At 36.8% G+C, this 27895-nt stretch overlaps 1 protein-coding gene and 1 long non-coding RNA gene across 5 annotated transcripts in view; both read right to left on the bottom strand.

Moving 5' to 3' along the window:
* Vsp37A (Vacuolar protein sorting 37A) overlaps positions 1-27895 on the bottom strand; it is a 360401-nt gene that overhangs the window by 245434 nt on the left and 87072 nt on the right. For 2 of the 4 annotated variants that reach the window (XM_081752085.1, XM_081752084.1), the window contains exon 3: positions 15360-15440. The exons of the other annotated variants lie outside the window; for them this stretch is intronic. In XM_081752085.1, the coding sequence (XP_081608211.1) occupies positions 15360-15440 (81 nt within the window). The remainder of the gene's footprint in view (positions 1-15359; positions 15441-27895) is intronic. 4 annotated transcript variants of the gene reach the window in all.
* LOC145680922 (uncharacterized) lies at positions 206-8905 on the bottom strand. The gene is made up of 3 exons (XR_014130699.1): positions 5340-8905; positions 2764-2866; positions 206-2266 (listed from the first exon to the last, which is right to left on the bottom strand). It is a non-coding gene; the product is annotated as an uncharacterized LOC145680922 (long non-coding RNA).

The following is a 27895-nucleotide window of genomic DNA, read 5'->3' as shown; positions in this document are numbered from 1 at the left end:
TTTAATTTTATCCCGAACTTATTGATGTGTAAAGGTCTGACTTCATTTTCCACTGATATTCCTTAATTCACACACATATAGAAATTCCTGTACAAAATATCAGTCGAACTTTTACACATCAATACATCAAAACGCTAGAAATAAGCTACTTAAAGTAACATGCAACTTGAAGTAAATTTTGTAACGGGGAAAATTAAAGATGTAATACATTTTGACCATATATTTTAATTAAAAGTAGCACAAAACATTAATATCAACAGAACGCTCTCACAACGTTTACACATAAAATAAAAATATAGAAGTATAATGTACACCACTAGGCGAAACGCTTAGTATTTAACTGGCACCAATCTCACATACTCGTGCTTTTTTTTTTTTTCCGGTTACTAGTAGCTGTTCGTTGGTTCTGATTAGGTACACATTGAAACTTAATAGATAATAATACTATTTCTACTACATTTTTCATAACTTCTTCAATTTTTCCAAAGATACACTAAAATGTAACATTTGTATTGCAATTTGCAATATACCTGTGTAACATGAATAACACAAAATAAATTAATCAACAAAAAATTTAAACTAAAATTGTTAGATAAAGATGTAATATTAAACACATGGGTCTGTGAAAACAGGAGCCAGTCCTGCCGTGTTAATAGTGTATCATGACTAAATTAAGTTTTATGAATTATGAAGAAAGAGCAAGAAGTTTCCTTTTCTTATATGATGTCGACTAGTCATTTTTTAGTTTTGTGTAATTGTTTAGAAGAACATTGCTCAGAATACCACATACAATACTAAAAATAGACCGAGAATTGGTTCCACAACTTTTACAACTATAATTTAGATCAATATAAAATGAATTGTCTGAAGAGAGTGATTTTAAGAGTCAATGCTTGTAGAACACACTTTTGGGAAGTTTGTCGTAGAAACATTTTTAGTGATTCTTCACTGTTAACAATATAGTGCAAAATGGCATACATGTGAAACAAAATAAATTTTATTTGATCTGTTGCTACGCAAAGTCCTTCCCTTTGAAGGTAATCAAAATAAGGATTGTCTATATTATTTCCCTTACCAGCCACAACTAAACTTACACATTCCTCACATGTCACTCTTTTTCTAACACAATGAGCTGCATAACCAGCCACATAGATCCTCGAATCCTCGTCTATGTCGTCACAAGATTCCAAATAGGATGATTTCAATACACATTCTAGATCACTGGTGTCACAAGACTGATCAGAAGTGTAATCCTGTAAATCTTCAGTACTGGGTAGCCTTAATACATGCTGTAACCTAATTTTAGACTCGGATTCTAGTATCTGCGTATACGAAACATTGTAGTTACATCCTGACATGGACCTATAACAACTGAATCGTTTTTCTAAATTATCACTCTGAAATTTGCCAGTAAGCACATACTCAACAGAAAAATTAGAAAAACAGTAGGTTGTTAATTGGATCATTACCGTTGTTGTCTGCATGAGTGCACCGTAAGTGTCCTTGGTGAGTGATACTGTATTAGGATCTTCGTACCATGATTTTAACCAGTTCACAAATTGCTGTAAATATTGAACTCTGGAATCACTGTCACTGGTAATAGGCATTGAATATTCGTCCCTTTTAACTTATTTTTGACGTTTATTACCTTCCACCATTTGTTTATTATTTTCAAGAATTTCATTGTTCCTCCATATTCACTATTGTTCGTAAGGGCTGCAATAGTGGTATCATGAAAAATATTGCACACAAACTTTACGTTTTGCCGTTCCAAATTGTTCCAAAGATTTATTGTTCAACTTATACGCCTTCCGCAAAATGTTTTCCTCCTCGCTTTTATGAAATTCCCGCAAGTGACTGAAACAAGCTTTTTGCAGCTCACCCTCGTATGGATACACAAATGTTTTTTCACTGTCTTTCAAATTTAACCAACAGTTACGTATATTCTTAAATATATGTACACTATCATACATAAGAAAAATTTTTTCTCCAGGATACTGTGGATTAGTGAAGCTATAAGATCCACTAGCAAGAAATTTAAATAGACTCTGATTAATTCTATTATTGTCTGTGATTATACACAATACCTTGAAACCTACAGTCTGAACATAACTGATTACTTTTTGAACAATTTCAAACAGTTGTTTCCCTGACATTGCATTTGCTGGAACCAATTGGACAACCTCATGAAACCTTCCAAAACACGAACTTAACATGACAGTTTGAACAGTGGTGGCTTGTTCTGTTGGACTGTTTTCAGCATAACCTGTAATTTTTTGAGCTTTGTAAGTCAAGCAACTTTTAATATGAATTTCATCTATTAATAATGCTACAATTCTTTCAAAGCTACTAAGATTTTTAAAAATACACTTCATTGCTTTTCTCAATTTCAGGCGAAATATTTAGTGAGGAAGACAATGCTTGCAAACGCCGGACACTTGGCAAAATTAAGAAGTTTCTCAAAATTTCATATATTTTTACAGAATGACTGTATACATGAAAAGCAAACACTAAAGTGTGTTTGGAACCTTCTTAGTAGCTAATTACTAAAATCTAAGTCTAAAATATGAGAAATGCATAAAAAAATCCTCACAGCCTTGGCAGGGGTTAGAGCCATGGAGTCTCTGATTACATGTTATCATTAAATTCACGTTTCGAATAACGCCAAAGATGAGAGAATTTCCTTTTTTTTTTTTTTGTTTTTAATTTACTGTTAACAAACTTTGTATAGCAAGGAATCATATTTAAATGTAAAATAATTACCGTTTCTCAAGTCGGCTCTAATTTCTCTGGTCACCTATATTTCTTCTTAATGATTTTTCTTATATATCCCTCATTGGTAATTCTGATTATGAAGTCATAAAACCTGAAAAGAAAATAATACTTTAATGAAAACGCACTACTCAGACATCAGTTGTATAAAGTATAAAATACTTATTATACTATAAGTGCAGGGGAAGGAGTGAGCGAAGCGAACTGGCTAGGTAAGGTAAGATTACGCACTCCATTTGTTTTAGAAGGATTTTAAACAGATTTACTTCCACTTGATTCGTATCATCGCGCCACTTACACACACTTAGGCTAATGCAAGATATAGTGGAGGGATATTCAGATAAACGGACATGCACTGTTGCCGTAGTCTCCTACAGCAAAAGGATTTACGATTCTATGCCCCGTAAAATTTCCATGGTTAAGTTTTGAGTTCCCTCGTAAACAAGTATGACTCTAGTGTTCTAAAAACACTCAGGAAAGTGAGTGTACTAGTTGCCCAATGTGTACAGCTATCGGAACTTCCAGATAAATGAGAAAATATTAAAGACACTACATAACATTCATTTTTTTACTTTTGTCTATAACTATCTGCACATATCCTTTATCTTTTTGCGAAGTTTTAACCAACAAATCGGAGTTTTGGCAAAATGTTAATCTTTCTGGTTTCTATTAAATATCAGGGGGGCCAGCCTGACCTAATGTACCTCAAGGCGCTGGTTTACTTCTGGCGCACCACATTTTGCAATATTTATAGGTAAAATTCAATACTTTCATGAAAAGACATCTTTATAAAGAGCAATAGAATGAAATATGAAGTAATATACCTGTATTTTCTGTTTACAAGTGCAGGGATACTAGTATAAGATCCTTATATGTGCTTTACTAGAGATAAAATGAGTGCATATGGAAGACAACTGTACTAGAAATTATTTTCTACCTGCGGTGTATTTCTGCACAATGTACAGAAGTTTTATGTTCATATGATAAGCGCTATTAAAACTCGTATAACTGCCAAAACTCACTCGTTTTCACTACCCTCGCCCATGCGTATGCCCACCTTCGCTGGCGCGCCTGCTTTCTTTCGACGCAACATTGCTGACGCCCGGACTCTCAAGTTTCACCCGGCACTGACTCAGTTAGATGGCATTCGCACTATTTAATGGCCACCTAGTACAGGTTGTTTTGCGTTTTGTGACTGTAGTTTTTATTGATACATCCGGACTTCGTATGTATACGTAAATCGTAAAAGAATTGGGATGACACTTAGTGTCTCTCCCAACTCCTTAATTTGTCTATCGTATGTCGAGAACAGAACCTAACCAAACCCTGCGGCGCTTCTAACCCGTTCCTGCTACTACTACTACCCTACGGCTACTCCTACTCCTACTACCTAGATTGGGGGCGATACTAAATATCAGTTAAGAACTATATATTTTCAACAATTTCTTAAGATGGTCCCCTTGAATTTTAACTATGCCATGTGATATACTTTCATATCGCCCAGGGCAAATCATTTAGGAAACAATAAGAAGGAAATTAGTGAACTAATTCTAATTTTTGAATAATTATTTCGAGTGGTGTGCCAAAAGTAAACCTGTACGAGCTAAAATAACTTAAGTAAGAAAATAATGGAAACAGTTCTTAAATCTTATAGACCTGTATTGGCTCCCTGATACGGAGTTTTATAAATATTTCTTAATCTGAAATTGCCAACGGGGTATATATTTGGCAAAAATTTACTTTGGGTCGCACAGTGACTTCAGCCTTGTGATAAAGGTACAAAACAGCAAACCCTGCGGAGCTTCAACCTCCTTCGCTAGCTGTCACTCGCTCAGCTATGTTTTGTGAACTATTGCACTAGATATCGCACCAAAGAAACAACTCTTCCAGCAGAGATCTTACATGTGCGACTAAAACTAAAGAATTGCCCACATTTGTTCAAACCTGTACACGAACATTAATGCTAAACGAGAGATAGTGTGGTTAGTTATGGTTTGTTTAGGTTATGTTCGAGAAACCAAAACATTAGAGGCAGTTCCGTAAACTCTACCAACCTAGAGTACAAGGGCAATTTTATTTGAAAAAAATATATATAACATTTTCCCCTTGCAATTAATTAATCAGCAACGTAAAATAATGGTGCGGTAAAATTATTAGGGTGACGTTTAGTAGAAGACCTGAGCAGAAACCCGGATATTGTCTCTTATACACACGATTATTGGTATGATTTAATATGTTGTGCTGTTGGTAATATGTTTTGCAGTTGGTATCCTGAATAAAATATTACGCAACAACTGAATATTCTAGAAAAAAAATAATACAGTAAAAATAATGACAAGGTTAGATCATTATGTGCGTTTCAAGTAAAGCGTCTCATATTATACGAAACTAGTAACACTAAAATCGCGCGTTATTTGATTGATTATGGTAAATATGATTGTTCAGAAAATATGACTAAATCGGCATGCTACGTTCTAATTTCAACAACAAAAGAACGAAATTTAACTGGAAAATTCAAGAAAATAAAAATATACACTATAAAGTAAATGTTTGAAGATTCTACTTACCATATATTTATCAATATTTTCCTTATCAAAAATGAACTTCATAACACGCCACACAGAACTTCAAATGAAGAAATCCAGTTCCAGTTATCTTCCTTACGGAAGATTTATATAAAGGAAGTTCCAGCCTTAGAGCCCTATGGAACTAATTTTCTATATTTTCTACTACTAATTTTCTTATAAATATTTTTTTTTAAATAAGATTATGAATTAAGATGGCTCGTGCCAAAATGGCCGAACTACCTCGTTTTAATCTCAATTGTCTTTCACACTATTAATTTAAAACAAAAAGGATAAGCGGCACATGAACACGTTGAAATTAAATCACAGAGTTTTAAAATTGTAACAGGTAACACAATTGTCAAAAAAATACTAAAATAAATGAGTATTAATTGCTTTAAAACTGAGAACAAACTCATGAGAACTCTCCACTACTCATAATACACACTATTTCTCTTATCCAAATTCAGAATCATAAGAATCCTGGGAAGAAACAAGGACTACCTGCCGCGTTGCCAATTCTCCTACTTCGCGGCTATGGTATATAGAAGGCTGTGGCCTCACGCAATAATACGACGACTCTACGACTCACTTCCACTGCGTATCAACGCATGTATCTGTGCCGTTGGGACAATACAACTTCCTGATATGAAATGAAGTTGTACGGCCTAGCAACCAGGGAACGTTCATTTCATTTCCTCTATTCTTCTAAGCGCTTTTCTTTTTCAGTGAGCGTATATCGAAAGGACCCTTGGAAAATTAATTTCAACTTACTATTAAAGGCTTCATAGTTAAAATATATCGTATATAACTTGGATTTATAGGTCTCCAGTATGGCATAATATATATATTTTTAATTGTAAAATTTCGCGCCACACCTGTTGAGAATCACTGGGGCAGAGCATTTTCATATTAAAAGTACGAGATGAACATATTGACTGAAAGAATTTCCCACCTTGTTTACAATAGGTTGATTCAAATTTACAGATTTAGCCAAACTATTAAAATATTATATTAACACTATTTTATTAAAATACAAAATGCCATTAATGAACAACAAACTGTTTTCATATATCTTTTTCGTCTTTTCTACTGAAGTAGCACATCTCATTCCTTGTCTTTGTCTGGAATGATATATCCTTACTACCTTTAATAAAACTGTTCTAAACTATAATGGAAAACTACTTGTTTCTGTTACAAAATTGTTCACTGTGCCAAATTTTCGGGCATGAAAGAACTTCCAACTTAGAAATAAATAGCGAAAGAAATTAAGGCATAAAACCGCAATAATGAAATAAAAAAAAAAACATTAAAATATAGTCCAGGCTAAAAAGAAATCTAAAACCATAATACTACTTTTTATGGTTATTTCTTTAACGAAAAAAGAAAGGAAAATATCAACAGGAAGAAAAGAAGACTCGAACACGTAACGACGAATGAGGAACTAACAAGGGAACCTTCCAAAAATGATAGTTGCAGTGAAAGATGTGACCTATGCCAATTGAAAGAGCTGTAACAGAGATTTTCATTCCCAAAAAATTAGCTGCCCATAGCAAGAGATTTAAGAAATATAAGGGGTGGAATTTCGGGAAACAGCAAGGTTCGACAAGGGGAGGAAAAATGCAAATTCCGCAAAAAAAAAAGGGGGGGCACGGCAAAATACAATGCTGACAAGTGATGTATAGAAAGAGACTTGCCACAATAGGGAACAAATGAAGGCCACCAGTGGGGTTAACAATGTTGCCAACTGCAATGAAAAGTACATGTTTTGCAAAGAGCACTATATGGAGTGAGTGCAACATTCAGTGTCAATCTGTCATGTAGAACATAAGATATGGTGTGTATAATCAATGGTACAACCTAACAAAATAAAATAGAAAAAACAGAAGTACGAAAAATACGGAAAAGACGGAGTTGGCCATAATGCGCCACATTTGATCACGAGCTGTGCATATTAGAATGAACAAAACAAGAAGCACCGACTATGCAGGAAACCGACGTACCTAGAGTCGAAAAGAAAAACGAGTTCCAAAGTTGGCAGTACTGGCCATGAAAATCCAGACAATTCTAATATAGTTAGGCCACTCGCTTCACAAAAAGAAAATTCCGGCAACAGGCATTAGCCTTCTCATCATTTGTACATGCTCGTCCACATTGTACGTGCAATTGTTCGATGAGGCAATGGTCCAAACAGAAGATACATTTGCAGTGAGCACAGCGGAATACTGCCAATCCGTCACACATATTACAATGATCGCCTGTGAATGTCTCGAAACAGTACTCTAGAGGTGTCGGAACCTTTGGTGGTCTTTCTATCACATATCTACACCTGTAGGAAGCAAACATAATCAAAGGCTTGATCTGCTGTCTGTTGCTGTCTGCAGTACTATCACCACCTATATGATATTTCCAGAGTGTCCCACCTAACTCTGCGACTGAAATAGTTTCAAAGCGAAAAAAATGTGACACATCCAGTTGTGCAGGAATGTACCCATGTCACCGGGTGACAAACTTCTGTGAGACGCAAGTGCCCCCAAGTCCCCAATCATAGGGTCACAGGGGCCAACTTCAAAATTTCAAATATCACCATCGGTCGAGTTATATTTCTTTCGATAAATCTTGGAATATGCAACAACGCATATCAGAAATATTTACTATATGGGATTTCAAAATGGCCACCAAAAATATCTGCTCGGTGACAAGAACAACGTGCATTTTTGGCAGCCATTTTGAAACCCGTGCTTCATATAGCAAATGTTTCTTATAGGCGGTGTTGTATCAGTCCAGAGAAATATCATCCGCCCCTGTTCCCATTTGAAATGTTGCTGTTAACCCCTCGAGCCTTATGATGGGGGCCCTGGGGGACTTGCTTCTTACAAAGTTTTTTTTGACCCTCGACATGAGTACATTCCTGTGCAATTGGATTTGCAACATCTCTTTTCGCTTCGCAGCAATTTGAGATCACAATGTTCGATGCCATGTTAAGACACAACATATATTTGTGGCGGCCATTTTGAAAAACATGCTTCATATAGCAAATGTTTCCTATAGGCGTTGTTGCACATTCCATGATCTATCGAGAGAGGTACCACTCGGTCCCAGTTGCCATTTGAAAGTTTGAAGTTGGCTCCTGAGGCCCTATGATGGGGATCCTGGGGGCACTTGCTTCTCACAGACATTTATCACCCCCTGACATTGGTACATTCCTGCACAACTGGATCCGTCACATTTTTGTTCGTTTCGCAAATCTTTGAGGTAACAAAGTTTAGTGGGACACACTGTATATTCCAACATACGACCCGACCATGACGTAATGTTCACTACTTCTATTATCGGTTGTTGGCTCAGCCTAACCATTTCATGTTTCCCGACTTGACATTGCCTCAATCACTCTAGAATTGATGCATTCCGAGTGATGCCTGTTGCTGGAATTTTCTTCTTCTGAAGCGAGTGGCCTAACTATATAAGACTTGTCTGGATGTTTATGGCCAGTATTGCCAACTTTGGAACTCGTTTTTCTTTACGACTCTAGGTACGTCGGTTTCCTGCATAGTCGGTGCTTCTTGTTTTGTTCATTCTAATATGCACAGCTCGTGATCAAATGTGGCGCATTATGGCCAACTCCGTCTTTTCCGTATTTTTCGTACTTCTGTTTTTTCTATTTTATTTTCTTAGATTGTACCACTGATTATACACGCCATATCTTATGTTCTACATGACAGGTTGACACTGAATATTGCACTCACTTCATATAGTGCTCTTTGCAAAACATGTACTTTTCTTGCAGTGGGCAACACTGTTAACCCCACTGGTGGCCTTCATTTGTTCCCTATTGTGGCAAGTCTCTTTCTATACATCACTTGTCAGCATTGTATTTTGCCGTGCCCTCCTTTTTTTTTTTTTTTTTCGGAATTTGCACTTTCCCCCCCTTGTCGAACCTTGCTGTTTCCCGAACTTTCACCTCTTATATTTCTTAAACCTCTTGCTATGGGCAGCTAATTTTTGGGGAGTGCTCATCTCTATTACAGCTCTTTCAATTGGCATAGGAAACATCTTGCACTGCAACTATCATTTTCGGAAGGTTCCCTTGTAAGAACGATAACCACGAGATCACATACACACCTAACCCATTCTCGCTATAAAGTTCTAACATTGTAGTAGTTTTTATATTTTTGTTCTGTGAAACTGTTAACATTTCAAGTTTTGGAAGACAAGATTGTATGTCCCTCCCTAATACTTCATGATAATTCCTGTTTTGAACATCCTAAACCTTGAAAGAATCAAGCAATACAGGCAGTGGCGTATTTAGGGGGAGCTTCCGGGCTTAAGTCCCCCCGAAATCTTACTTACTATAGTCAAGTATATAAAATATCTTGCAGAATTTTCACATTTTCAGGCAAAGCCTCTCCCGAAACAAAATTGTAAATACGCTACTGAATACAGGTATCCTCAATCCTTCATATGGAAAGTGAAGATACATCTTTTAATATTTCTGGCACAGTTTCCTTTGTAAAGCAGAAAAAAAAAGAAAAATCTGACTCATTTGTTTAATCTTTAAAACAGTTGGAAAAGTATGAGCATTTAACAAATATTGATGTTAAAAATACCCCAAAAAGTGTGTGAAGTCAAGGTTACCGACTCCTCTGCTTCTGTTTACCCTCTGAATATAGCAATGATAATGAATGACCCCGTCACCTTTAAAAACATCAATTCTAAGAATTTTGATGGTTTACGAAAGGAGAAGGGGTCGAGAAGAACGGAAAGGTGCAGCAAAGACCATGTCTCTACGTTTTCAAACATTGTCTTCACTGTTCGCAAGTAGCATTTTGACGAAAAAGAAATTAAAGTTAGTTTTGTTTCTTTGTTGACTCCGTGGTTTTGCAGGATATAGTGTTATCTTCAATGGGGAGAATGGAAGTTGACTCTTTACAGCAAGAAAGGTTTAGTTTTCATTGTGTGTAGTTATTGGAAACCCGTGTTTCTGGCGTGTCGTCTATTAGTAAACTAGCCTTTCGTTCTCAAAGCTTTAAAGTTGCTCAGAAGCGTCGACAAAGCGTTAAATTTGTGTGACTTTTTTTTTAACCTCTCGTTTCTTTTAAAGTTCAGTGGGTGTTTTCCCTTTAGTTTACAATTTATTTAATATCTCATGTGTAGGTCAGTGAATAAGAGAGAATGCTTTTCAAAATTAATAATGCATAAGCATAAGCAAATCAAACTCATTTTTTTTTCTAAAACACAACTGTCCTTCAAATTGGAAAACGCCAAACGTGATACTTTGTGTGCTGAAAATGTGAGCGAAGAAAAAGTTATCGGAAGGCAATATTGTAAGGTACTTTCTCCCAAAATTTCCCCTCCTGCAAGTGCATTAAGTCAGGAGAAAACCTGTGACCCAAAAGACATGAGCAACTATGTAGACTTAAATTTGCGCTATGCCTGGAAAATGCTCCTTTTTATATAAGTGGTTTGTTCAGTTTCTGTGCTAGCATATTCTAGAAAGTTGCGAGGAGGGTTGTGTAAGAAATGTGTTCCTTTTCGATCACTGGTATAGAGGATTGCAAGGGTTTTTTTATACTAACTCCGTTTAGAATACAATAATTTTTTTTTTTTTTTTTTTTTTTTTTTTTTTTTTTTTTTTTTTTGCGTTTGCATGACAACACGAACAATCTGAATGGCATTGGGCGTCTACAGAGCGTGCTCAATTATTCTCGAATGATATGTCTACGGAAAGTTTGTCCGTTGATCTGAAAATCCATGAGGCAGCTCGTAAACAAGTTGCGAAAAAAAAAAAACTCATTAAGACAACTGTCTTTTGTGCAACACAGGATTTGTCTTTACGAGGGAAGAATGCTAAATCTGGTAATTTCTACGATCTTCTCCAATTTAAAGTAGATTCAGGAGACAATGTTAAAGCAGCATTTTGAAACTGCTGCTCAAAATGCAAAATATTTATATGTGCAGACTCAAAATGAATAATTATCAGTTGTAGGCAATACTTTATACGAACAGTATATAAAACCTAAAATTTTTTCTTCCCACTATTATAGTGTGCTCGCAAATGAGATTGTCGATACTGGGAGGTGCAGAACAACTATCTTTAGGCATTTGATTTTATGACGCCATTGAAAATTAGATGCGAGATGACTTCGTAGGTTTCATTCTATTAGCAGAGTTAAACGCCAAATATATTGCTAGAATAATTCTAAAAGACTTGGAAGAATGTGGATTATCTCAGTGTGAACTTGTAGAGCAGAGATTTGATAGTTGTTCCACAACAGCTTGATACAATAATGGTGTAGAAAGAATTATCAGACATTTCCCTAAAGTGTTTTTGTTTTCTTTTAATACCATTACCATTACTATTACGCATCACACAAGCTAAATATTGTCGTTAATAAGCTGTGTTCCGTTTCTTACATACGAAACACCATAGACAGTATCAAAGAAATCACAATTTTCTTTCGCGAGAGTCTATTAAAAAGAAAAAATATTCCAAATATTTCACTTCTTTCTGAAACTCGCTGGACATCCAAATACAGAAGCAGCAGAAAATTTTCTGAACATTTCGTAGAAATAATGTGTGCATTAGAACTGTCAATAAATTCTAGTGTAAACTAGAAACAACGCATTTACGAAACTAGAAGCAACGTATATCGTCTTTTGTGCAGGAACAACAAAGCCTTCATTGTTTCTCTGTCAGTTATCAGTCTGTATTCTTCGTACCTTCAGCCAGGGCTCAAATTTTGCAAGGGATTCAGCTGAAATTAATTGCGGCAAAATCACACATCACCGAGTTGATTTGTATGTTCAAGGAACAAAGAGAAACAGCTGAAGCTACATTTCATTCGATCTTCGAAAAGTGTACCCATGTTGCTGATGAACTAAATATTCAGCTATCAGTTCCCAGATTTGCATCTCGACAAGTTCATCGTGCTAATCCTCCTTACACAAATGCGGAAGAATGCTATCGGCGAACCTTATTTATACCGTATACAGATTCCTTGCTACAATCGCTAAATGATAGATTTTCGGAAGAACATAGTCCAGGCTTTTCATTCTTCACACTGCATCCCCGCGAAATGAAAGATATCTCGAAGTCACAATTCATGAAAATGATAGATGAGACAAATTAAACTCATGAATTTGACAATTTCCTTTCCCAAGTTGAATGCTGCTACGATTCATGGAAACAGAAATCTAGATACAGAAAGTTTACAGAAACTCTCTCTTTTTGATTTGATGGATCACACAACATTTCTCCGGCAATAAAGCAAGGAATACAAGTAATGGAATACTCTCCCCGTTACAACATGTAGTGTTGAGAGTAGTTTCAGCACACAGACACGTGTTAAAACATGGTTAAGATCAACTATCTCTGAAGAAAGATTGACAGGATTGTGTATGAGTCTCCATCGGGAACTTATAAAAATAAAACACAATTCATATCAGACATGTTGGATGTTTTTGGGAAAGAGCCAAGACGTATGCAATTCTTATTCAAGAAATAGATCACTGTCTAATGTAATGGAATGTTTATCCATATATACAGATATTTTTTTTTTTTTATGCGCGCTTTCCTTTATATAGTGTTTGCCTTTTTTTTTATAATTTCAAGTCGACATTTTAGCTAATAAGAAAGTTCAGAAACGCAACCTGAATGGAAACAAGATATAAATTAAATTTAGTTCTGTATTATGTAAAGTGATTATGGCAAAAAGAGTTTGTGCGCATTTTCTGTGAAGTTTATGAAACAACACAAGGAACTACTTCTACTTTGTAGCTTAACTATTTAGAAAAAAGTAGATGACGGTGATGTTTCCTTATAAAACCTGCTATTTCTCTGTTTGGTAAGTAAAACCGTTATATCATTTTCGTAAATACATTTTTGCATGTATTATTTTTTAGTTCCTATTTATTGTGAAATGATTACATTCTATATTGGTGTCCATATTTGTTTTATATTCCATATTTACGTTTTGCTTTTCACGCACAAAAGTTACTTTCTTGTATTTATTGAGATCCCGAGACCAGTCTCGTTCCTGCACCACTTCATGAAGTGCTGATAAATAGAGAAACATCAGGAACATAATACTATTATAAAGTTTTCCATATACTCATAACAGCCTGAGGCTATGTAAGATATGAATTTTAAGCTTAACGTGGGATGCGAATTTCATGAGCTTAGCTTCCACCGGGAATTTAACCCGGGTCTTCCGCACCAAAGGCACGTATGGTAAACAATACAGCCAAGAGGAAGTTCTCTCCCTCTCTATCTATCTATATACATGAGTCGTTCGATAAATATGTGGCCTAACCCACTTCCAGTTGGTAATGTAGTTCCACCAGACACACAAACACAAACACACACACACACTTTATCTTTCAATTTGTTGCTCCATTTATAAACTCATCACAACACGGATTTTGGCAGGAAAATCTTGTTACTAATTTATCTCTTCTTCTGTCCGATGCTGTGGACAGCATCTCAAAAAAATTTCAACTCGACATTTTGTATTTGGACCTGGGGCTTTCGATTCCCTTCCACACCATCTACTTATATACAAACTCAATTCTAGATTCAATTTACACGGCAAATTGCTTAGTCTTCTGTAAACCTATCTCAGTAATAGGACACAACGAGTTTCAGTTTTGAGGTTACTTTTCTGATTTTATTCCCGTAACTTCTGGAGTTCCTCACGGCAGTGTTCTGGGTCCACTTCTATTCCTATTATACATGGACGATCTGCCTTCTTTGTTCACAAACACCTCTACCAATATTCTTCTATTCGCTGATGATTGCAAACTCTACAGACAAGTTCAATCCGAGTACGATGCGCTTACTCTTCAACATGATGCTTCAATTCTTCTCAACTGGTGTAGCCCTTGGAAACTTACCTTAAACATCGAAAAATGTGCTTCTCTTACGATTTCTCTTAAAAAAAAAACTATAAAACACATTACAAAATTGGTCATAAGAACATAAATCCTGTCTCCTCTTTCAATGATCTTGATGTTATCAGTGACAGTAAGCTTACTTTTGCAGATCATATAAGCACAATATCTTGTACTGCTATGAGAAAACTGGGACTACTTTATCGCTTCACCGACATAAAAAATCCTAATTCATTAAGCTTGTTCTATAAGTCATATGTTGCTCCCACTATTGAGTACTGTTCTCCTATCTGGTCTATGGCTTGCTCTACTCATTTAAAAAAAAAATTAAATTCCGTAATTAATTTGTTTTTAGCCATTGTATCCTACCGAGTACCTCACCTCCGAACACTTCCAAAAAATGACGTTTCAAAATCCCTCAATATCAAACCTCCCTTAGTGAGAAACAAAATTTCTGACCTAATATTTTTGCAAAAAAAATTGTAAATGGCCACATATCATGTGAACAGTTGCTAAGTCAGATCAATTTTCGCGTACCCGCTAGAACAACACGATCTAGTGATCTCTTTTACATTCGAGCGGCAAGAGTTAACATTGTCCACAGGTCCCTTCTGAACCGAATTGTCAGTACCTATAATCAATTACCAGAAACTGTAGACGTTTGTTCAAGTGAGTATACTTTCAGATCATCTATAAATAAGCCATTTTTGTAATGTCGCTGTTGTGTTGTACCATTTAGACCTCAAATTGTTATGTTATTAAATTGTTAAAATGTTTCAGTGTAAAATGGCCTAGTGCTGTATCTGAAACCTATTATAATATATATATAGATACATTAAGACGTAAAAAAAAATTTATTGCCATAGGGCAGGTAGTATAGTGCTTGAAAGAAGACAAATAGATTCTTAAAAGAATAATACAAAACGTGGGTTTATCGCATATGCGTACATAATATATGACCGGCACCAAAATGATAAGAGAGAAATTAATAACATTCAAAGTAAATGAGGGTATGGAGAAGATAATAAATAATATTTTGATTCACACGGGGTTACATATTCTCGTTCTTATGTTAAGACTGCCATATGCATATTTCATTACAATAGCAAACAGAGTTCATGGTTGCGTACTTACACTTGGCGGAAGTCCATGATCAGGAACAGTCAATTGACAGCTGAGTCTGCACACCACTAACGCTAAGATTGTAGAACACCACTGTAAACGATGTTGTGCGAATGCGTTTGAGTTGTGATTGTAATGTGATGATTTTTGTAAGATTTCTAGACTATATATATTTATATGAACAAAACACCAGAGATGCAAAAAGTGCAGCCAAGATCGTCAGCCTCAAAAAGTGTTGAGATGAGGATGGATGAGCTAAGTTCCTTGGCCACTGCATCTGAAACAAATACTGGAACTTGGCGCGAGGTGTCTAATATATTCGAATACATTAAGATGTCTGTTCCTAGTTTCAAGGCTGGGACATTTCAGCCCTAAGGCTAGTAGTGACCCCCCAAATCCACCACGCTCACAAACACCATCCCTAAGGCTCGTTAACATCATTTACTTTAACACTTCGTGGAGGAATCTAAGTTTTCCTTGTCTGGGTTTCGAACCACCAATCTTACTGCACTATACTGTACATGTGCCTTAGCGCCTTAGCAAAGTTGATATTCCTAAGGTTGGTGGTGGTCCTAAACCCACCACGCCCACCACCACTATCCCTAAGGTTCCTTAACATCATTTTCCTTGACACCTCGCGCCAAGTTCCAGTGTTCCTTTCAGATGCAATGGCCAAGGAACTTGGCTCATCCATCCTCATCTCAACACTTTTTGAGGCTGACGAACTTGGCTGCACTTTTTGCATCTCTGGTGTTTTTGTTCATATTTTACTTCTTTTTGTAGTTCACCATGTCAATATCGTATATTGGTATTCTCAATTGTAACATATTGCTGCATTTAAATTTAAAATTTTACATTTTTAAAGGAGTCATAATGTGTCACATGCAACATTAGTTCCCAAGGGCTCTCCCACCGGTAATCGAACCCAAGACCCTGTACAAGAAAGGCGTACATGCTAGCCACAAGAACAGTGGGGAGGATTTATTCTATTAAATAACTGTAAGAGAGTTATGTCCAAACGAGATTCTAATTCATTTACCCGAACTACAAAATCACGATCGCTAACATCTCATTTTTCATTACCTAAATACCAAGAGTATCAACAGGGCCCAAAACCCTTCATGCTGAATCCTCGCTGCAACATCATTAGACATAGCTGGTGTTTCAATATACTTAGTTGTTCTCTACCTTTTCACATTGCGAAATTACGGAGTTCATTACATGACGCGCATTTTGTGCAGTTTCATACTGCCTTGGGTTTTCCTTCCAATGATATACACCTTTCAAATAGCTTCTAAACTTAATCATATTTGCCACCAACATATCCTAACTGTATATAAAACTACATGAACTGACATAAATTAAACGGGTGTTTCCGGTTGAGGTGGAAAGTTGAAATGATGAAGGGGGATGAAGAATTTTCCCATGTTATTTAAATGGCTTTTTTTTTTTTTTTTTTTTTTTTACATATAATCTCATGTTTTAGGAACTTGGAATAAAAAATTGAAGTTCGGTATGCTTGTACGTTTTCACTAGTATTACCTAAGTAAATCAGTAAAAATAAACAATTCCAACTTTAGAGTGGTTTTATGGGGAACTAAAAAATCTTTCCCATGGTACGTATTTATATGAAGCACTTTTTACACCCCAAAATTATAGGGCACTTCCTGTAGGGCTACAATGATTAAATTTGGCATGATTGTAGTTTTTCGGAACTAACCGACAGAAAAATTGCCAAAAGTGAATATTTTTAATTTTTAGGGAGTCTAAAGGGGAGATGAAGAAATTCCCCATGCTATTTAAATAGGCCATTATTGGACTTATAATCTCATATTTTAGTACTTGAATTTGGAATACAAACGTGAATCGGTATGCTTTAACGTTTTCGTTAGTATTACCTAAGTAAGTCAGTAAAAATAAAAATTTCCAAATTTAGAGTGGTTTTATGGGGAACAGAAAAACCTTTTCCATGTTATTTATATTGGACGTCTTCTACATCCCAAAATGTTTCGGCACTTCCGGCAGGATTATAATGATGAAATTTGGCACGATTGTAGCCTCCCGGGACTAACCTACAGGAAAATTGCTAAAATTGAATATTTTTAATTTTTAAGAAGTCTAAAGGGAGGTGAAGAAATCACCATGTTATTTAAATAGGTGTTTTACTGGAACACAAAATCTTATCTTTTAGATAGTTGAAATAGGAAAAGAAACTTGAAATTCGGGAATTGTACGCTTAAGGGATGTGAGGAAGTAGGCCGAGCAAAAGCGAGGGTGTGGGGGGCGAACCCCCAGGAGGGCAAATTTAGGAAATATGAAGAGAAAAAGGCACGAAATTCACTGTTGATGAAAAGGCTGATACGAAAGAGATTCTCGCGCTGTTCACAGATAGACACACGAAGCATCAAGAACATTTTTACATAACGACTTTGGTAACTATAATATAACTCGTGGTACCAATATATTTACGAAATCGGTTACATTTTGATGCTAGTCTCATATAAATTCAAACAATTGGATTTCTCATTTCTTCGAAAACTTCATTAATTTTAAATATTCTCACCTCTACATTATCTTACTTATCAAATTAATTTCAATATCTATTTAATACCAATGACTGCAATAAAGGAAAAATACTCACCGGAAAAAAACAAAATATTGGTTTTCCTTGTCTGTTTCCAACCACGAAATTTACGGCAGTATGTACGTGTCTTAGCCCACGTTTTTAAAAGTTAACTGATTCACAGAACGTGCCTCATTAACTTGCTTAACTACTTATTACTAGCTTTCACTTATTTTACTCGCATATTGAGAAAAATGTATGTGGCGTACGTAAAAACGTTGGTTACATGCGTAAATCCTGTAGTTTTTGGACTTAACGTACACTAAACGTATAACTGAAAAAGTATATTTTAAATATTTTCCGTATAAGTGTTCCGAATAAACGTACTTTCCGCACGAACGAAAAGAGTGTATGTAGGCAGTCAGGATCTCACATACAGATGGCCGTATGTAACTTATAGCTGACGTACGTAATGTATGGAACTGTTAGATGTCAGGCATCCTGCAACGACATTGTGTAACATCTAAGCGGGAAAGAGGGCAGTACGTATGTAGCATGTGGATAACGTATGTTAAGTATGGATTTGTGTAGTAAACATAAGGATCCCGTATATTTGTACACTATAGCGCTGTCCGGATAACGGATTTTTCTCAGTGACCTTAGCTCATTTCTCTATTAACCTACAATGACAGGAACACGAACACAGAAACATCGAGGAGAGTTAAGATTCCAAAGGCTCTTCCACCGGGAATCGAACCCAGGATCTGATACACCAAAGGCGCACGTGGTAGCCAATAGACCAGCGAGGAGAGCACCAACTCAACCACCCAGACGATTGACATTATCACTATGCACATTATGAGTTCAATAACGGAATCGTTCCCGATTTCTGATTGTAAGGATAGTTTTTTTTTTCTAATGAAAAATTTTCCATAGCAAATTCCTCAAATTTCATTTTCAAGCCGTTATAGGGTACCTTTATGGAGAGTTTCGCATCTTTATCTCATTAAGAAGTACCTAATGGCTATGGACAGTTTTTCGCCCATAAATATTCCCATAGTACATTCCTTAAATTTGGAATCTTTTACTTACACAAGTCATTACGTAATGTAGGTACCATTATACAGAGTTTCAAATCTCTATCTCATTTGGAAGCACCTAATCAATGATGAGAGTAAATGAACCGATCTCTGTTTGACTAAGGACAGTTTTTCGCCCATAGAAAATTCCACAGCACATTCCTTAAATTTCGGATATTTTTCATATTCAAACCATTACAAGCTACCTTCGTGTAGACATTCACATCTTCATCTCATTAGGAAGTACCTAGTGGCTACGGACAATTTTTCGTCTATAAAAAAAATTCCCATAGCACATTCGTCACATTTCGGACCTTTTCCATACTCAGGTCATTATAAGATACATTTATGCAGACTTTCACGACTTATCTTATTGGGAAGTACAAAATCAATGTGATGTGCGAGTGAGTGAACCGATTTCTGCTTGACTAAGAACAGTTTTCACCCATAACATGGTTCCATAGCACTTCCTTGAATTTCGGACATTTTCCATACTCAAATCATTATAAGGTACCTTTATGCACAGATTCATCCTTCTATCTCATTGGGAAGTACCTAATTAATGCTATGAGTGAGTCAGTCAGTGAGTGAACCGATTTCTGCTTGGCTAAGGACAGTTTCTCGCCCATAAAAAATTCCCATAGCACATTTCGGACTTTTTAATGAGGAATGTACTCGAGTCATTATAGGGTGCTTCTATGCAAAGTTTCACGTCTATATCTCATTGGGAAGTACATCATCAATTTGATGATTGAGAGAATGAACCAATTTCTACTTGACTAAGAACAATTTTTCGCCCATAAATAACTCCCATAGCACATTCCACACATTTCGGACTTTTTCCATATTCAAGTCATTATAATGTACCTTTATGCAAAGTTTCACGTCTCTATCCCATTGGGAAGTACCTAATTAACTTGATGAGTCAGTGAGTAAAAACGATTTCTTACTTAGCTAAGGGGAGTTTTTTGCCCACAAAAATTTCCCAAAGCACATTCCTTAAATTTCGGACTTTTTCCATACTCAAGTCATTATAGGGTACCTTTATGCAAAGTGTCACGTTTCTATCTCATTGGGAAGTACCTAATTAATTTGATGAGTGAGCGAGTGAATCGATTTCTTGCTTGGGTAAGGACAGTTGTTTGCGTATAAAAACTTTCCCATAGGACATTCCACAAAATTTCGGACCTTTTCAAAACCCAAGTCATTATAAGGTACCTTTGTGGAGAGTTTCACGTCTCTGTTTCATTGGGAAGTGCCTAATCAATTTGATGGGTGAGTGAGTGAAACGTTTTTTTTTTTTCTGGCTAAGGGCAGTTTTTTGCACGTAAAAAATTTCCCATAGCACATTCCTCAGATTTCGGACTTTTCCATACTCAAGTCGTTATAGGGTACCTTTATGCAAAGTGTCACGTCTCTATCCCATTGGGAAGTACCTAATCAATTTGATGAGCGAGTGAGTGAAACGATTTTCTTTCCTGGCTAAGGACAGGTTTTTGCCCATAAAATAATTCTCATAGTACATTCTTCAGATTTCGGACTTTTTCCATACTCAGGTCATTATAGGGTACCTTTATGCAAAGTGTCACGTTTCTATCTCATTGGGAAGTACCTAATTAATTTGATGAGTCAGAGTGAGTGAGTGAACCGATTCCTTGTTTGGCTAAGGTCAGTTTTTTGCCTATAAAAACTTTCCCATAGGACATTCCTCAAAATTTCGGACTTTTTCCATACTCAAGTCATTATAATGTACCTTTATGCAAAGTGTCACGTCTCTATCCCATTGGAAAGTACCTAATCAATTTGAGCAGTGAGTGAAACGATATTTTTTCCTGGCTAAGGACAGATTTTTGCCCATAAAATAATTCCCTCCCATAGGACATTCCTCAAAATTTCGGACTTTTTCCATACTCAAGTCGTTATAGGGTACCTTTATGCAAAGTTTCACGTCTCTATCTCATTGGGAAGTACCTAATCAATTTGATCAGTGAGTCAGTGAGCCTGAAAACTCGATATTTTGGGGGTCCAGTACTCGACTATGGTTGAAGGTAGGAATGTGAGATTCGGCATATGAGTACGTCTGTAGGATATCTCCTTACATTTTAAATGTCATGTTTCTACCCTTAATAGCATCGTTTTTACAAAGCCTCGAAATCTGCGATTTTACCCAAAACTCTCGTTCGTGTATAATATGCTTACATCAGTGCATGCCAGTTTTCATTTTCTTCGCGGAACTTGGCTGCCATGCACTGCCATGCATGTTGATTTCCCATACTTTCATCTTCTATTTCGGATTTGAGAAAATAGGACTGTTTATGAAATAGCTTATTTTCCTTTGTGAAAGTCTTCCGTGTTTATAATGTTTGTTTCTTACTTTCACTATTTTTACCAGGGTGTTTTTCGATACTTTATTTAAAACATTTCACTTTTACTTGTTTATTGTTTGGTTTTCCCGAGAGATTATTTATTTATTTATTTATTTATTTATTTGTCACCTATAACAGGACTGCTGTCCCAATTACAATAGGCTTACAAGAATTAAATTATATTCAAATACTAATATACATGTACAATAATAATAAAAATAAAAATAAATAAAATAAAAGAGAGAGGAAAAATAGAAAAAAGACGAGTAAATAAAAATAAAATAAAATAAAAACAATAAAATTAAGAAAATACTTCAGTTTTTAATATCACAAAATCACAAAAAAAAAGAATGTCTTAATCCTCGCTTCAAAAAAGTATTTTCGTCAACTGTTCTTTTAAACCGGTGACGTAATTAAATTTTAATATCACAAAAACACTAGTAGGAGGGTCACACCAAAAAAAGCACTAGTAGAAGGGTCACTTTGGGGAAAGTGCACTGATACACAAAGGGAATCCATATGGAAGTCCAGAGACCGGCAAACTGGAATGATTTGTAGTAGTGCCGGTTGCATATCATTCAGGAGTTTGCACCAAAGGAAGTAGCATTACAGGTTCATCTCTTAGTTGGATTCCGCAGGAAATGGAACTGCTGGAAACAAGATTGTTGCATCTTGCTGGGATTCTACAGGAACTGGAACGACTGGAACCAGGATTGCTGCAGGAACGGCTGGGAACAGGATGCTGCATCTTTCGTGGGTTGTTACAGGAACTGGAAGCAGGATTATTGCATCTCTCCTTGGTTTCTGCAGGAACTGGAAGCAGGACTGGCTGCATTTCTTCTTGGGTTCTGCTTTGGTTGACAGTAGCCCTCGTCCGGAAATAGCTGTCCAGATGAAGAGAGGGTCCAGGAAGTTTGGTGAAAAGGAACTCAAAAGACGTAGATTATGGAATGAAAGTACGCTTGTGCATGAGTAACTCTCTCAAATTGTAGGCAAGGATTTTCGTTATTTTCATATCGCATTATAGGAGGAAAGAAAAACAATATGGAGAGAAGTAAAAAAGAAATGATGAGACATGTTTGATACCATGTATGCACCAGAAGAATTATTGTTGACAAAGGTCACGGTTGAAAAAAATGTAACCGGTGACAGACAGGAAATAATGCAATTTGTTTGTAAGAGGCAATAATTATTGCAAGTAAAAATTTAAGGAGAAAACCGTGATTGAAACTAATCGGGAGTCGGAGTGGCGGAGTTAGTATTTCGTTGGGGTGTGTCACGACGTAACCGTATATTGAAGTAAGAAGGAATGCAATTTAATCACGTTGTATTAAGATACTATGTCAGGGATGAAGCAATGGAAAGGGTGGGTGTTTCTGTTCTTATATAAAGAATGTCTATCGATCGTGAGTTGTATGAAATATTCAACAGATTTCGTTCGTGCATCTTAAGACCCCAATGTTTGAACAGAACCAGCTGTTCAAGAGTAAGATACAGGAAGGAAATAAGTGAATATAAACAAGTACTTTTTCTTGCATGCTTAGGAAAAGGTGTGTTGAGAAAATTCAGTGTCGCTATTGTTTAAGTGGCAAGGTACGTACATGAAGGGAAGAAAGATGAAAAGGGATAAGAGGTTAAGGTGGTATGTCGGGAAGTGAACCAATGCCTCAATATGAAAGCAGGATTCGGGAAGTGAAATGTGAGTGCATTGTACGGCCGGAAAAATTATTGCACGGGAGAAAGATTCGCTGTGTGGTGCCTACCTAACAGGGGATTTTAAAATAAAATTCCTTTAGACATATGAATGCATGGCAGAACGAGAGACAAAGTCGGAAGTTTTGCCAGCTTAAAACGTTAATTAGATGATTTCAAAAAAAAAAAATCTATATTTCATTTCGGTTTAGGTGTTGTTGGTGGCACGTAATGTTTCAAACGAGTCTTTCCTATAAGGGTAGGTTTACCGTCTATGTCAGCCCTGGCCACGGCGAGCAGATAGTGGAAACTTTCCTCGTGAACGCTCACGAGCATTCTACGTGCATATACCGTTGTTCGTGCTTCGTGCATCTTCAGGTTTCGTCCTTAGAGAAGCGGAAGTGTTGTCAACCCTGGCGGTAATAACTAGCTTACCAAATAAAAAAAAAGTATGTATGGTAACTGATTGCCATTTAGTGTAAAGTGTTTTTTACAATGTGGTAACCGTTAACTATAGACAACACAAACTTGTAACAGCAATCAAATGATAAACTATGTACGTTACTTTTCTTTTCTCTTTCCTTTTGTTAAAGAAGGATGTGGTGGAACCAAACCATCGCTTGGGGGGCGCGGTGGCTCAGTGGTAGAGCGTTCACCTCCGGTGCTTGGGGTTCCTGGTTCGATCCCAGCTCGCGCCGTGTGGACTTTGTGGTGGACAAACACCGTGCTCGTGGGTTTTCTCAGGATTCTCCCGTTTCCTCCCACTTTCTTCATTCTACCATTTCACTTATTTCTCATAGTCATCGTCTCCTTTAGCCTAACCGGCATAATCGTGGGACGTAAAACTCAAAGATTTTCAAACCATCGTTTACATTTATAAAAATTTGCTAGTTTGCCCAATGGAAAGCAGTTTTCAATATATATCAGGGGTGCCCACAAGGGGGAGGCTATGACGCAAACTGCGTCATTGAAATGTTTGGGGGGGTAAAAATCTATATAAATATGTTTGAGGGGGTGTAAAAATTAATCGAAAAGATTTTTTTTTCATGGAAGAACACCTATGGATAGACAATTGCGGGGGGTGCGTCATGGACATAAGGGGGGGCACCACTGTATATATAATTAAGTTCTTAATCCGAGTGTAGGCTTGTTATATTATGTTGTTTCGCTTTCTAGGAAAAGAGATAATCTGTTGATACGAAAAAAAATACTGTAGCACTTGTTTATAATTATCTAAGTATTATCTCCAGAAAATTAGCTTATGCATGTATGTGTGTACGAATAGGCTTAGCAAGGGGTTGGTTGTGGAGATCAGAAGCCACTATTACACTATCAATAGGGAGAATAGTATTTCTTACTCCACTTTTAAAGTTACTTTGATCGCAAAGAATCAAACAAAATATTAAGAGAGCCAAAAAGATATTCCATTTTTAAGAGTGACCATTAGTGACTACCATTAGTGTTTTTTTTTTTTCTTTTTTTTTTAACAAGGAGTGTCTTTTTAATAATGAAAAATATATTGTTCCTGGCTGGTTGCTTGCCGGTGGCTTGTTAAAAGTGAAAAAGAATGTTAAATCATATCAACGACTGAAGCTACACGCTTGTCTTTCTTCGATAGTTACTGACTGATTTTGAAAGTCACAATGTTGTAGGCCTACTGTAACAGCGTAAACTCGGAAGGAAACGTTGCAACTGAATGATACGAACAATTATTCCCAATGTTTTGAACATGAAACATGGGTTGCACGGATAACGCTTAAAGTGGGTTGGACTGTACTGGAATTTCCTTCCGGCAAATTAGTGTTTGGTCGGAACTCAGTTCTTCTGTGTAATTGTCTCTTAACAACATTTAAACATTTCTTTTAGATAATAATAACTAACTAACTAACTCTATGGCCTATGGAACCCGAAGGTTCAATGCCGCGTTTACAAAATATTTCCACTAACTTCTGTCCTTAGCCAACTGGATCCAGTTTCTACTCTGTACTCTTATTTCTGCAAGATCCATCTTAATATTGTCTTCCCATCTACGCCTAGGTCTTCCTAGTGATCTTCTTGCAATTGGGTTTTCAGTTAAAATTATGAAAGCGTTTCTAATTTCTTCCATTCTGGCTACATGGCCTGCCCACTTGAGCCTTTTACACTCAATGACCCTAACAATGTTGGGTGAGCGGTATAAACTATGCAATTCCTCGTTATGAATTTCCTCCAATCTCCATTTTCATCTCTCTTTGGTCCGAATACTACTACTACTCCTACTACTACTAATAATAATAATACGGTAAGAAGAATACGCATTATTATTATTATTATTACTATTAGTAGTAGTAGTAGTAGTAGTAGTAGTAATAGTAGTAGTAGTAATAACAAATGTAAAGATTAAGTACATGACGAAACAGCTTTACTACTGTATAGCAGACAGCGTCTAGTGCCACTTATGCTCAGCCTACTATCATCCGTGCTTCCAGTTTTGGTACCTGCATACATAATGCGTTAGTTATCTAGCCACTAACTCCCCCTGTGTACAACTGCTTATAGAGACCAGTATCGAGCACAGTCGTTGTAAAGAGTTGAAAGCGGTAAGATGGCGAAACGACGCTGCCCTACACCTACACTTAAGTTCAACACGCAGTGGGAGGAGGATTATCTCTTTGTCGAAGAAGACGGTGTAGCCAAATGTTTAGTGTGCTTTAAAACATTATACGGATTTAAAAAGTTCAACCTTCAACGTCACTACAATACTTATCACGTGGAGCAATACGGGGAACTTGAGGGACATCTGCGCAAAGAAGAACTGAATTGAAGTAATTTTAGTTTAGCGTCCCTTTCAGCAGCGAGGCTATATGAGACGTGGACCTACTGATTAACGTGGAATCCGAACCACATGAGCTCCCGCCGGGACGCAAAGAAGAATTGAAGAAGTTGAAAGAGAATAAGGCCGCATCGGAAAAGGAAGACGGGGAGAGAACGTGTGAAGCCTCTGTGCGGGTGAGTTACAAAATTGCGTTGCATATTGCGAGATTGTTGCGCCCTTTCACAGACGGACACCTAATAAAGGAGTGTATAGTAATGTCAGCAGAGACTTTTGTCCATCTCGAATACAGCAATTCGAATCGGTTCTACTTTCCCGACAAACTATTACGCGACGCGTAGAACATCTTGCAGATGATGTTTTGAATCAGCTATCGGAACTTTCGAAAACGTTTATTGCATTTTCCCTGGCGCTCGACGAAAGTACGGATGTTACAGATACTGCGCAGCTTGCTATCTTTATTCGTGGTGTACATAGTGATCTGGAGATTCGAGAGGAACTGTTGTACATAGTACCTATGAAGGGCACCACAACGGGCGCTGACATTCTTGCGTGTGTTGAAGAAAGTGTCGATACAGGCCTTGCGTGGAATGCACTGGTTTCTGTTGCGACCGATGGGGCACCTGCTATGGTTGCGAAGCAAGCCGGGTTCGTGGCGTGACTAAAACAAAAACTGCAAGTGCTTGGAGTGTCGCATGATATCAGGGGAATTCATTGTATGCTGCATCAGGAACAGTTGTGTGCAAAGAGTGTAACAATGAACGATGTCATGAACGTTGTAGTTCGTACCACCAGCTACCTCAGAAAACGGACTGAGACATCGCCAATTTAAATCCTTCCTCGAAGACCTAAATAGTGCATACGGAGACATACCTTATTATACTGAGGTGCGCTGGCTGAGCCGTGGGAACTTGTTAAGCCAGTTCTTTCAGTTACTAAACGACATTGATATGTTTCTCGATATGAACGATCATTCCGTGCCAGAACTGAAAGACAACCAATGGAGATGCAACCTTACGTTTTTGACAGACATAACTACTCATCTCAATGCTCTTAACCTCTCATTGCAGGGTCAACATCTGCTAATTACAAATATGTGCAATCGCGTCGAAGCGTTCAAAATGAAGCTATCCCTTTGCGCGCAGCAATTTGAAAACAAGATTTTGGTTCACTTTCCGAGCTTAGGCACCTTACAAGAGTCCGTTAAACTTCTTGACTTGACTCATTACCGCAGTTTGCTGCTTAGCCTTAATAACCAGATTTCAGGACATAACATGTTTGGAGATGAGTTTCAGGGTATTTGCCACCCTATTCTCTACAAACATTGAAGACGCTCCTTCTGATGTTCAGTTGGAACTTATAGACTTACTGTGCGACAGGGAATTTAAAGAGAAATTCCATCAGAAAAGCAATTTACAAGAGTTCTATAGGAATTTCCCTCGATGTCGATTTCCGCGACTGCATAGAAATGCTGCCAATATTATGTCAATGTTTGGTTCGACGTAACTGTGTGAGCAATTATTTTCAAAAATGCGACTGACGAAATCAAACCAGAGAAGTTCGTTGTCCAACCATCACCTGGAATGTTTGTTACGTCTAAGCTGTGTGCAAACAATATCACCTCGTATAGAGACACTTACGAAGAAATTGTGCGGTACATCTGCCTTAAAGAACAAGGCTTGAAGCAAAACACTTGTCAGTTACTAGTGTTTATAGTGTATTTTCTTTTTTCTGTGTTTCTAACTTTATACACATTCGGCCTCTTTGTGCGTTTTCGTGTTCTGTTGGTTTGAATTTTTATTTGCTGTCAGACATTTGTCTCTTGTGGCGTTAAGATACTTGAGTACGCTTCGGCAAATGTGATTGCATTTTTCGAACTTTTGGGAATGTGCAACAAGTGTTTTTCTTTTGGGACCTTTGTCTACGATCTCGGATTTCTGTGCTAAGTTATAAAAGCTATTACAATGTTTATATTTTGTAGCTACGGAAATCTAATAAGTATAGACTATTTGGATGAGTTCTAATTGAATAATATA

This window comes from Thermobia domestica, chromosome 3 (genome assembly GCF_964235325.1).
Source record: "Thermobia domestica chromosome 3, izTheDome1.hap1.1, whole genome shotgun sequence".
Lineage (NCBI taxonomy): Eukaryota > Metazoa > Arthropoda > Insecta > Zygentoma > Lepismatidae > Thermobia > Thermobia domestica.
The sequence above is the reverse complement of the archived record's forward strand: the minus strand, read 5'-3'. Positions and strand labels throughout refer to the sequence as shown.